This window comes from Pristis pectinata, chromosome 3, assembly GCF_009764475.1.
Source record: "Pristis pectinata isolate sPriPec2 chromosome 3, sPriPec2.1.pri, whole genome shotgun sequence".
Lineage (NCBI taxonomy): Eukaryota > Metazoa > Chordata > Chondrichthyes > Rhinopristiformes > Pristidae > Pristis > Pristis pectinata.
The window spans coordinates 141,270,995-141,284,352 of NC_067407.1; the positions used below are offsets into that span (position 1 = coordinate 141,270,995).

At 51.9% G+C, this 13,358-nt stretch overlaps 1 protein-coding gene across 4 annotated transcripts in view; it reads right to left on the minus strand.

Annotated features, from left to right (window-relative positions):
- Positions 1 to 13,358, minus strand: part of phactr2 (phosphatase and actin regulator 2) — a 128,922-nt gene that overhangs the window by 11,813 nt on the left and 103,751 nt on the right. For all 4 annotated transcript variants that reach the window (XM_052012684.1, XM_052012686.1, XM_052012682.1 and 1 more), the window contains one exon: positions 12,130 to 12,286. In XM_052012684.1, the coding sequence (XP_051868644.1) occupies positions 12,130 to 12,286 (157 nt within the window). The remainder of the gene's footprint in view (positions 1 to 12,129; positions 12,287 to 13,358) is intronic.

The window sequence follows — 13,358 nt, forward strand, 5'->3', positions numbered from 1 at the left end:
CCAGGCAGCATCCTGGTGAACCTCTTCCGCACCCTCTCCACATCCTTCCTGTAATGGGGTGACCAGAACTGCACACAATACTCCATGTGTGGTCTAACGTTTTATACAGCTGTAGCATGACCTCCTCACTCTTATACTCTACACCCCTGCCAATGAAGGCAAGCATGCCATATGCCTTCTTTACCACCTTATCCATGCGCAGCCACTTTCAGTGAACTATGGACCTAGACGCTAAGATCCCTCTGTACCTCAGTGCTATTAAGGGGCTTGCCATTAACTGTATAAAATTTATTTCAACAATATTTGAATTCACACACCGATCCAGTGGGATCTGAACTCAGGATTACTAGTCCAATAGCAACCGCTTCACCACCATAATCCAGCCAAGCAGACAACACACGAGTCAGGATTCATTAACGACAAGAAGCCCGGTCCGTGAGTGATCCCTTTTAATGTACAGAGAAAGAGGAACTTGGCAATTCTCTTCTCTGTTTGTGTGCAGTTCTGGTCGCCCCATTACAGGAAGGATGTGGAGGCTTTGGGGAGGGTGCAGAAGAGGTTCACCAGGGTGCTGCTTGGATTGGAGAGTGTTAGCTATAAGGAGAGGTTGGAGAAACTTGGGTTGTTTTCTCTGGAGCAGCAGAGGCTGAGGGGAGACCTGATAGAAGTTTATAAAATTACGAGAGGCACATATAGGGTAGACAGCCAGAGTCTTTTTCCCAGGGTAGAAATGTCAAATACTAGAGGACATACATTTAAGGTGAGAGGGGGAAAGTTTAAAGCAGATGTCCGGGGCAAGTGTTTTACACAGAGAGCGGTGGGTGCCTGGATTGTGCTGCCAGGGGTGGTGTTGGAGGCAGATATGACAGTGGTGTTTAAGAGGCTGTTAGATATGCAGGGAACGGAGGGATGTGGATCACGTGCAGGCAGAAGAGATTTAGTTTAATTTGGTATCGTGGTCAGCACAGACACAGTGGGCCGAAGGGCCTGTTCCTGTGCTGTACCAGGTTTTATCTACAAACTGCCCAACCTAAGAACAAAACTGACAGCCGTTGGAGTAAGGGATACAGGCTTGGTGCTGATACTTTACAAGTGCTGGAGACAAGCCAGGAGTGTCAGCACGAGGGCTCCTGAACATTGGTAAAGGTGGGAACACGATGGCACGAATGACTCAGCATCAGTCAGTCGACGACACATCTCCTGGTGATGTGAGAGGCTGACGTACTGGGGGCTGCACAGCAGAGGAGGGGCAGAACCTGTCACAGATGGATTCGGGGAAAAGGACACGCAGTGGGTCAGCAAAGAGACTCACAGAAAGTCGGGAGGACACACACCAGCCCTCACTGAGAGGTCAGCGGTGGGAAGGGTGAGCAGCTTCAAGTTCCTGGGCGACAACATCTCAGAGGATCTATCCTGGGCTCAACACATTGATGTAATCACGAAGAAAGCATGCCAGCAGCTCTATTTATGATACGATAGGGTCTTTGGGATACGATAGGGTCTTTTAAGAGACTTTTGGATAGGTACATGGAGCTTAGAAAAATAGAGGGCGTAAGCCTAGTAATTTCTAAGGTAGGGACACGTACGGCACAACTCTGTGGGCTGAAGGGCCTGTATCGTGCTGTAGGTTTTCTGTTTCTACTTTGTTAGGAGTTTGAGGAGATTTGGTACGTCACCAAAGATTCTTGCAAATTTCTACAGGTGTGTGGTGGAGAGCATTCTGACTGGTTGCATCACCGCCTGGTATGGAGGCTCCAATGTGCAGGATCGCAAGAGGCTGCAGAGGGTTGTAGACTCAGCCAGCTCCATCACGGGCACAACCCTCTGCAACATCGACGGCATCTTCAAGAGGTGGTGCCTCAAGAAGGCGGCACCCATCACTGAGGACCCTCACCACCCGGGACATGCCCTCTTCACGTTACTACCATCGGGGAGGAGGTACAGGAGCCTGAAGACCCACACTCAACGATTCAGGAACAGCTTCTTCCCCTCCGCCATCAGATTTCTGAATGGTCCATGAACCCATGAACACTGCCTTGTTATTCCTTCTGTTTTGCACTATTTATTTATTTTGTAATTGGTAGTTTTTTATGTGTTGCACTGTACAGCCGCCGCAAAACAAAGTTCACATCATATAAGACAATAATAAACCTGATTCTGAGCCGCTCATTGAGATCAATTGGGGGAGCAGGACTCAACCCCTTGACCTGCTCCCCCATTCAATAAGATCGTGGATGTCCCTGTACCTCATCCGCTTCCTCGCCCCGCTCCCACATGCCCCCCACTCCAAAGCTAACTTCACTTTGGAGCAACAAACAATCTGCTGGAGGAACTCAGCAGGTCGAGCAGCGTCCGTGGGTGGGAAAGGAACTGTCGACATTTCAGGTCGAGACCCTGCATCAGGATCCTGTTGCCTCAGATTGCAGCATCTGCAGCCTCTTGTGTTAATTCCTTTCCCCCACAGATGCTGCCCGACCCGCTGAGTTCCTCCAGCAGATTGTGTGTTGCTCCAGATTCTGGCATCTGCAATCCATTGTGACTCCTGTCTTCACTTTGGCCTTGGAGGAGTTCAACAATTCCACAGCGGCAGGGGCAAGAATTCCAAGGGGCCACAACTCTCTGGATTAAAGATTTTCTCTTAAATAACCAACCCCTCATCCTGAGACTGTGCTCTTGGTTCTGGATTCTCCCGCTTCAGTGACTGGCAACATTTAGAAAGTATCTGGATCACCAAGGCCAATAAATGGGACTACTGTGGATGGGTACCTGATTTGTTTTTATTTCAAAAATAGATGTGATGGAATTGGAATTGGTTTATTATTGTCACATGTACCCTGGTAGAGTGAAAAACTTGTGCATTGAGGCAGTACGAGGTAAAACAATAACAGAATGCAGAATAAAGTGTTACAGTTACAGAGAAAGTGCAGTTCAGGCAGACAACAAGGTGCAAGGTCATAATGAGGTAGATTGTGAGGTCAAGAGTCCATCTTATCGTACTAGGGGACTGTTCAATAGTCTTATAACAGTGGGATAGAAACTGTCCTTGAGCCCGGTGGTTCGTGCTTTCAGGCTTTTGTATCTCCTGCCCGATGGGAGAGGGGAGAGGAGAGAATGTCCGGGGTGGGTGGGGTCTTTGATTATGATGGCAGCTTTACCGAGGCAGCGAGAGGTATAGACAGAGTCCATGGAGGGGAGGCTGGTTTCTGTAATGTGCTGGGCTGTGTCCACAACTCCCTGCAGAGCAGTGTGTACGCGGTGGGCTGAAGGGCCTGTTTCTGTGCCGTGTGGCTCTCTGACCCTACCGTTCGGAACCTTGCACCTTTTCGTGAGAGTGGCCCTCATTCTCCTGAGCTCCAGAGATCTGAGGCCCATAGTGCGCACCTGCTGGAAAGGTAACGACCCTCACGAGCAGCCCCCTTTGAGTGCACTGGGGCAGCTGAATAGGTTTAACTACCTCCAGCCAGTGCACGACTTGCAACGTGAAGGGGGAGAGGTGACCTCGGTGGCTGCAGCACCAACCAATCCACGCCTGCTGCACCCTCACCCACTCTGGGGTGTGTGGTGAATCATGCCCCTCCTATCTCACACCCCTTCCCCCTCCATTCCTCTCACCTGCACACAATGGCTGCTGCACACAGTGGAGGTGACTGCAACTCCTGGCAACAGAAAGACTTGGGCGGCAGTGGCTGAGCTAAGCTTTACACCTCTCCTTTCCTTCAAAGAATCGTTTGCCTAATGCCAAAAATTAAAATAAATCCAAGCTTTGGTTTGGAAACCCCTCTCAGTGCTCCCCTTATAATGATAACCCAGTACAACTTGAGGAGACTTGATGTCTCACTACAACTGTACTGTGGAGAGGCACGAGTGGAGGTTGCTGGGGCCTTGGCAGAGATCTCTGTGTCCTCTTAAGCCACAGGCGAGGTCCCAGAGGACTGGAGAGTAGCCAATGTTGTTTCACGGTTCAAGAAGGGCAAAAGACAGAGCCGGAAATTAAGGCAGGGACACCAGAGACGGCAGAGGCTGAAATCTGGAGAAGCCCACAATCTGCTGGAGGGACTCAGCGGGTCGAGCAGCAGCCGTAGGGGGGGGGGGGAAGGAAACGTCGACGTTTCGGGTCATACCCTGCATCGGGACTGGGAGTGCAGAGGGACGAGGAGGGTGGGGGGTGGGGGGGGGAGTGAGAGTCTGGTGTTTCTCCGCAGATTTATGCAGCACAGAAACAGGCCCTTTGGCCCAACTGGTCCATGCCGACCAAGATGCCCCATCTAAGCTCGTCCCACTTGCCAGCGTTTGGCCCAGACCAGAGGATCCGATGTCACATCTGTGCTGTTGGATCCGGTCAATTGGAGTGGACTGCCCCAAATCTCCTTCCACAGAGGACCAACGAGCCCAGAGGGGAGGAAAGATTCACATCCATTACTCTTTTGCCAGGTTTGTCCAAATTCCTGGATGAAAGGGAAATGCAGCAGTAACATCACAGAGCTCCCTGCTTCCTCACCAAGATAGAAATCAGGAACGTGTACATCATCAGTGGGTCTAAACCCTGGCGCTCCCTCCCCAACAGCAGCATGGGATAAGATAAGAAGATAAGATATCTTTATTAGTCACGTGTACATCGAGACACACAGTGAAATGCACCTTTTGCGTAGAGTGTTCTGGGGGCAGCCTGCAAGTGTCGCCACGCTTCTGGCACCAACATAGCATGCCCACAACTTCCTAACCCGTACGTCTTTGGAATGTGGGAGGAAACCGGAGCACCCGGAGGAAACCCACGCAGACACGGGGAGAACGTACGAACTCCTTGCAGACAGTGGCGGGAATTGAACCCGGGTCGCTGGCTCTGTAATAGCGTTACGCTAACCACTACACTACCGTACCATCACCAGAGGGACTGCGGTGGTTTGACAAGGCAGTTCAGTTAGGGATACTGGTTTTGCCAGTGAAGTCCAGATTACAAGCACTCCAAGGAGTCTTTGCAACATAATTGAAGTATACACTAATTTGTGTTTGTCATGTCTGTACTGTACCGTGCTGCTGCTGCTGCTGCTGCAAGAAAGCTAATTTTCATGGCATTTATACCCTGGGTGTGTGTGTCCATGACAATAAGCTGAACTTGAGTCATAGAATCATTGAGCTACTGCAGAGAAACAGGCTCTTTAGACCTCCACACAGACCAACAAACACACACTCACACCCATCTGCATTATTCCCATCTTTTATTCCCAGATATTACCCCTCACCTACTCACTATGGGCAGTTTACAGGAGGTAATGAATCTACCGGCCAATGTACCTTTGGGATGTGGGAGGGAACCATAGAACCACAGAACAGTACAGCACAATACAGGCCCTTCGGCTCACAATGTTGTGCCGACCTTTAAACCTTGCCTAAGACTATAGAACCATAGAACCATACAGCACAAAACAGGCCCTTCGGCCCACCGTGTCGTGCCGTCCATCAGACCACCCTCACACTACCTAACCCCTTCCTCCCGCATATCCCTCTATCTCACGTTCCTCCATGTGCCTATCCAACAAGCTCTTGAACCTGTTCAATGTATCTGCCTCCACCACCACCCCAGGCAGTGCATTCCATGCACCAACCACTCTTTGGGTGAAAAACCTCCCTCTGACATCTCCCCTGAACCTCCCACCCATTACTTTAAAGCCATGCCCTCTTGTATTGAGCATTGGTGCCCTGGGAAAGAGGCGCTGGCTGTCCACTCTATCTATTCCTCTCAATATTTTGTATACCTCTATCATGTCTCCTCTCATCCTCCTTCTCTCCAAAGAGTAAAGCCCCAGCTCCCTTAGTCTCTCCTCATAATGCATACTCTCCAAACCAGGCAGCATCCTGGTAAATCTCCTCTGCACCCTTTCCAAAGCTTCCACATCCTTCCTATAATGAGGCGACCAGAACTGGACACAGTACTCTAAGTGCGGTCTAACCAGAGTTTTGCAGAGCTGCATCATCACACACAAATAGCACCTGAGGTCTCCAGTGCTGTGAGACAGTGGCTCTACTCGCTGCACCACCGTACTGCACAAGAGATAACAGTGAGGGAGAGGAGGCTAACCACACTGTGGTGAGGAATGAATCGCAGGGCAGGTCATGTCCCTGTCACTTAGGATGAGAGGTTACTGGAGATGAAGAATCAGGTAGCCACTGGCTTGGTTGTCTGGACCACAGCTAAATATTCCCAATACCTCACCTACAACAACAACTGCCATTTATATACTGCCTCTAATGTGTGAAGGTTCTTCACAGAGCTTCATTAAACAATCTGAAGCTGGGCCACGCAAGGAGATATTAAGGAAGGTGATCAAAAGCTTCCTTGTGTTTTAGAACATAGAACACAGAACAGTACAGGCCCTTCGGCCCACCCCGTCTGTGCTGACCATGATGGCAAATTAATCTAAATCCCTTCTGCCTGCACATGATCCACATCCCTCCATCCCCTGCATATTCATGTGTCTGTCTAACAGCCTCTTATACACCACCATCATATCTGCCTCCACCACCACCCCTGGCAGCGCATTCCAGGCACCCACCACTCTCTGTGTAAAAAACTTGCCCCACACATCTCCTTTAAACTTTCCCCCTCTCATCTTAAAGCTATGCCCTCTAGTATTTGACATTTCTATCCTGGGTAAAAGACTGTCTACCCTATCTATGCCTCTCATAATCTTATAAACCTCTATCAGGTCTCCCCTCAGCCTCCGCCGCTCCAGAGAAAACAACCCAAGTTTGTCCAACCTCTCCTCACAGCTCATGCCCTCTAATCCAGGCAGCATCCTGGTGAACCTCTTCTGCACCTTCTCCAAAGCCTCCACATCCTTCCTGTAATGGGGCGACCAGAACCGCACACAATACTCCAAGTGCAGCCTGACCAAAGGTTTGTACAGCTGCAACATGACTCCCTGACTCTTATACTCAATGCCCTGACCGATGAAGGCAAGCGTGCCATACACCTTCTTGATCCCTCTATCTACTTGTGTGGCCACTTTCAGGGAGCTGTGCACTTGGACCCCAAGAACCCTCTGTATATCAGTGCTGTTAAGGGGTCTACCATTAACTATATACCTGCTCCTTCCAAAGTGCAACACCTCACACTGGCCCGGATTAAACTCCATCTGCCATTTCTCTGCCCATATCTGTATCTGATCTATATCCTGTCCTCTACACTGACCACAACACCACCACTTATTGTGTGTTCTGCAAACTTACTAACCCAGCCATCTACATTTAAGGAGCGTCTTAAAGGGGTGAGGCAGGGGGAGGTGGAGAACCAGAGATATTTGGGGATGGGAGTCCCAGGGGTTAAGGTCCCGACAGTTGAAGGCATGGCAGACAAGTGGAGGAGCCATGAGTGGGGGAAGGATGGGTGGGGGACACCGAGACCATCAGTTTGCTCGTCCGCCCCAACCTGCTCACCAACGCCATCCAGAACTGTGTCGGCTTCTCCTGAAACTGGCCAGGGTTTAGGGAATAAGGTACAATGTGCAAAGTGATGGTGTCTGTGGATCATTCACCTTGTACTGTCCCACCACACCTTCCAGAGTGATGACTCATAGAATCATACAGTAAAGAAACAGGCCCTTCAGCCCAACTTGTCCATGCTGGCCAAGATGCCCACTTGATCGAGTCCCATTTGCCCACATCCCTCTCAACCTTTCCTATCCTTGGACCTGCCCAAGTGTCTTTTGAACATTATTGTACCTGCCTCAACCACTTCCTCTGGGAGGAAAGGAATTCCTGACCCGAAATGTCGACAGTTCCTCCCCCCCCCCCCGCCTCCGCTCCCCCCCCCCCCCCCAAAAGATGCTGCTCAACCTGCTGAGTTGTTCCGTCAGGGGGATGTGACGGGGAGAGGACGGGGTAGGTGTGGGGGGGGGGGGGGGGAGTGAATGCGGGGAGAGGGAGGGGACTGAGTGGGGGAGTCGTGGGAGGGTAGGTGGGGGAAATGTGAGTGGGGGGATGTAGAAGCGGGAATGGGAGGGGTGCGGGACGGGAGATGTGGGGGGATGTGGGGAGGGGGAGGGGGAAGGATCAGTGAGAGGCCCCAGTCACGGTTGCTAGGACACCAGCGAGGCCCGCTCGCGGCTCCAGATCCTCCGCAGAGGCTGAGGAAACAGGGCAGGCCCTGAGACGGTTAATTAGCAGGAACGTGGGGACCGGCGTTCCCATCGGACGAAGTACCGAGGAGGTGTCCGTGGCGTGGGGATGGGGCGGCAGGGAGGGAGGAGGCAGCCAGCAGCAAGGCCCGGCTGGAGGAGGGAGAGTGGAGGGTCGGAATGAGGGGAGGAAGTGAGGGGGAGGAAGTGAGGGGGAGGAGGTGAGGGGGAGGAGGTGAGGGGGAGGAGGTGAGGGGGAGGAGGTGAGGGGGAGGAACTGGGGGGGAATTGAGGGGGAGGGGTAGGAAGGGGGGAGGAAGTGGGGGGAAATTGAGGGGGAGGAAGTGGGGGGTGTGAGGGGGGGATGTGAGGGAGGATTGAGGGATTGTGAGGAGGGGAAGGGAGGGAGGGTGGGGGTGTTCCTGAACCTTCCTAAATCAGGAGCGAGGAGCCCAACCCTCTCACACCCCCTCCCCCTCCCCTCCAACCCTCTCACACCCCCTCCCCCTCCCCTCCAACCCTCTCACACCCCCTCCCCCTCCCCTCCAACCCTCTCACACACCCTCCCCCTCCCCTCCAACCCTCTCACACCCCCTCCCCCTCCCCTCCAACCCTCTCACACCCCCCCCCCTCCCCTCCAACCCTCTCACACACCCTCCCCCTCCCCTCCAACCCTCTCACACCCCCCCCCCTTCCTCTGCAGCAGAAAACCGGCTGGGACCCTCACTTGCCCCCAGTCTCAGACCTGCAGCACTGACTCTGCTCCTCTCCCCACGGACACTGCCTGACCTTCCAGCACTTTCTGGTTTTATCTCAGGTTTCTAGCAACTGGCGTATTTTACTTTCTTTTGGACTGGAGCTCGGGGAGGTTTCAGCTGGGGAGGGGGAGGGTCGATAAATCTAAGCCATGCTCCTGGGGAGGTGGGGAGGGGGCGAGTTGTCAATCCACCCTCATCAGCTTCCACTGGGGGTGGGTGCAGGGCCGGCTTCTAACTGACTGACTTCACAAACCTCTGAGGGACCGGGAGGTCACACTGTGGACAGGAGTTACAGCTGTTCCCCAACCGGGGAGTGTGTGTGTGTGTGTGTGTGTGTGTGCGCGCGCGTGTTTGCGCGTGTCTGTGTGTGTGTGTCTGTGTCTAGGTGTGTGCGTGTATCTGTGTGTATCTGTGTGTGCGTGTGTCTGTGTGTGTTCGTGTGTCCGTGTGTGTTCGTGTGTCTGTGTGTGTTCGTGTGTCCGTGTGGGTGTGTCTGCGTGTGTTCGTGTGTCTGTGTGTGTTCGTGTGTCTGTGTGTGTTTGTGTGTCTGTGTGGGTGTGTCTGCGTGTGTTCGTGTGTCTGTGTGTGTTCGTGTGTCTGTGTGTGTTTGTGTGTCTGTGTGGGTGTGTCTGCGTGTGTTCGTGTGTCTGTGTGGGTGTGTCTGCATCTCTTTGTGTGGGTGGGGGGGAGTGTGTGTGTGAAGGGGAGTGTGTCTGTGTGGGGGAGAGTGTATGTGAGGGACAGTATGTGTGACACACACATGAAAACAGACATTAATAGACAGGCACAAACACAATAAAGACCACACACACACACACGCACACGCACACGCACACACACACGCACAATGAGTGCCTGTGGGAGACCTGGCCTCATGTGAACTCTCACCTGTCCCCTACATGACGGTGACCACAGAACTGCTGGGCGGAAGTGTAGCTGGGACACAAGTGCCTGACCCAACAGCCTGCTCGGCTTTGTGATGTTCTACCTCCTGAATCACCTCAATCAGAGTGTGGGGTGTGGAATCAGACAGACTGTGTGGGCAGGTGACAGGAAGCTGCCTGTAAAACGATGTCAAGTGGTGTTGATGCAGCCCTGGTGATAACATGGAACCAGTTACGTTGCTGTCTGCCAAACTCTTTCTCCCTCATGCACATTAACATAATACCAGGCATTACGTTGTCAGCATGTCACTGAATCTATTAAGGTGGGTAGGCTGGCAGTCAATCAGTCCTTGACGTTTCTAAAGGCTTGACACCTTGTTAAAACCCTCACATAAAGGCTCCCTTTATTTTTCAGGAAACGTTGTACCCCTGGTGTCAGTGGGCTGTGGGCTGAAGCTCCCACTTCAGGGATCTGACTGAATTAACTCAGCTGCCTCTCCGAGGGACTGCTGCATTTTCTGAGGTACCGTGTCAAGCGGCTGCCCCATCTGCTTTCCTGAGAGGGGGGAGATGCAAATATTCTCCCGGTACAGATCAGACCGGCAAAGGAAGCCAGACTGGGCTGGATGCAATGCATGCCCTGAGAGAAAGGGAAGCGTTTGGGGCTTTGAGTCAAATTTAACTCTGAATTACTATGGGAGTTGAACCCATAAATTCTGGGTAATTATTCCAATGAGTCTCTTTTTAATTCGATATTAAAACCCGTGACCATTATACAATAATAACAATCTCTGCATTAGGCATTAGCAACAGAATTAAAGCCACAAATATTACTGCAGCACACAGAATTTTCAATTAACAGCTTCATGAATTAAAGTTCATTATCCATTAAAGTGCTGGATGTCAAAAACTGTGTGAAAGTGCCTCATTAAAATATTTTCAGACCAATACATTGCCAGGGACATGAATGCTTTTCAAACACTCTCCACTGACGGACCAGACCAAATGCCCCCATCTGCCTTAAACCGACGAAAGGCCACAGGAAAGATTGACGAGGATTTTGCTGGGATTGGAGGGCTTTAGTTATAGAGAAAGGCTCAATATTTTGGGAATTTTTTTCCCCCTGGAGCATAGGAGGCTGAGGGGTGACCTTATAGAGGTTGAGAAAATCATGAGGGGCGTCAATAGGATGAACGGTCACAATCTTTTTCCCAGGGTCGGGGAGTCTAAAACTAGAGGGCACAGGTTTAAGGTGAGAGGGGAAAGATTTAAAGGGGACCTGAGGGGCAGATTTTTCACACAGAGGAACAAGCTGCCAGAGGAAGTGGTAGAGGCAGGTACAATTACAACGGTTAAAAGACATTTGGACAGGTACACGGATAGGAAAGGTTCAAGTCAAGTCAAGTGGAGTTCATTGCCATGTGCCCCAGTACCGTGAGGTAGAGGTACAGTGAGAAACTTGCTTGCTGCAGCATCACAGGCACGTGGGTCAGGATCAGAATGAGGTTAATTATCACCGGATTAGATGACGTGAAATGTGTTGTTTTGCGGCAGCAGTGCAGTGAAAAAGGCATAAAATTACCATAAATTACAAAATAAATAAATAGTGCAAAAAAAAGGAATAACGAGGTAGTGTTCACGGGTTCGTGGACCGTTCAGAAATCTGATGGCGGAGGGGAAGAAGCTGTTCAGACGACACACAAGGATATGAATTATACATAAATTATTCAAGAGACGGAAGGGAAAAGACTGTGCAAAAACGAGACCTCAGTGCAAAGGAAAGGCACAGTCAGAGGAATAGATCGAGCGGACAGCCAGCGCCTCTTTCGCAGGGCACCAATGCTCAATACAAGAGGGCATGGCTTTAAAGTAATTGGGGGAAGTTCAAGGGAGATAGCAGAGGAAGGTTTTTTACCCAGAGAGTGGTTGGGGCATGGAATATGCTGCCTGGGGCGGTGGTGGAGGCAGGTACATTGGTCAAATTCAAGAGATTGCTAGATAAGCATATGGAGGAATTTAAAATAAGGGGATATGTGGGAGGAAGGGGTTAGATAGTTTTAGGTGAGGTTTAAAGGTCGGCACAACATTGTGGGCCGAAGGGCTGCACTGTTCTATGAGACGAGACCAGGTGGTGGTCCATAGTGTCCCGTTGCAGAGGTAGGGGGAGAGGGATATGGACCACACGCAGGCAAAGGAGACAAGCTCAGTTTCAACTTGGTCGGCACGGACGAGTCGGGCCGAATGGCTTGCTTCTGTGCCATGTGACTCTCCAACAGGGCTTGGCCCCCGGAGGGAGAGGGCCGGGGGTCCCGGGGAGGCCACCACCCTGCTGTTTACCAGCGAGCGGGTGCGCCGGGCAGCGTGACGGCCTACCTGATGAGCTTGTTCCCGATCTGCTGCCTCAGCTCGGACCACTCCTCGCTGGACGTCCGGGGCAGGATGTTCTTCTCCTCCAGCTCCTGCTTGCTCGGCCGGTTCCTGAGCTTGGTCGCCAGCGTGTCCCTCCGTCGGATCTTGGTGGCCAGGGCGCCTAGCGGGTTGGGGGAACACAAACCTGGGTTATCAAGGGTGGAGGGGGAGCGGCCTCAGCATGCGAGCTGGGTGAGGGGATGAGGCAGGGTGGGGGTGGAGGGGGAGAGACCGGCTAAATCCAGGACAAAGGACTGAATTGCCCCTCCTGTTACAACATCCAAGATCATTCCTTCTTATTTCATCAGAGAGGGAGGTCATCAAGCTTAGGCCAGGGGTACAATCCTATCAGTCCCATTTCCCCTTTAGGGAAGTCAGGTTGCAGCTGTATAAGACTCAGGTCAGCCCACACTTGGAGAATTGTGTGCAGTTCTGGTCGCCCCAATACAGGAAGGATGTGGAGGCTTTGGAGAGGGTGCAGAAGAGGTTCGCCAGGATGCTGCCTGGATTAGAGGGCATGAGCTATGAGGAGAGGTTGGAGAAACTTGGGTGGTTTTCTCTGAAGTGGCGGAGGCTGAGGGGAGACCTGATAGAGGTTTATAAAATTATGAGAGGCAGAGATAGGGTAGACAGTCAGAGTATTTTCCCCAGGGTGAAAATGCCAAATACTAAAGGACATGCATTTAAGGTGAGGGGGGAAAGTTCAAAGGGGATGTGCGGAGCAAGTTTGCTTTTACACAGAGAGTGGTGGGTGCCTGCAATGGGCTGCCAGGGGTGGGGTTGGAGGCAGATACAATAGAGGTGTTTAAGAGGCTGTTAGACAGACACATGAATATGCAGGGAATGGAGGGATACGGATCAGGTGCAGGCAGAAGGGATTTAGTTTAATTCGGCATCGTGTTTGGCACAAACATGGTGGGCCGAAGGGCCTGTTCCTGTGCGGTGCCGTTCCACGTTCCACACTCTCCTCATTTCCCTGCAGCCCGGCACCTCTTCTCTCTCATACATTCCTCTTAGGTCCTTTGGTCCTGTCACCACACACACCCACACTGAGGGATAACTTACAGCGGCCAATCGACCCACCAACCCGCACGTCTCTGGGATGTGGGAGGGAACTGGAGCACCCAGGGGGAAGCCACGGGGTCACAGGGAGAACGTGCAAGCTCCACACAGATAGCACCCGAGGCTGGGAT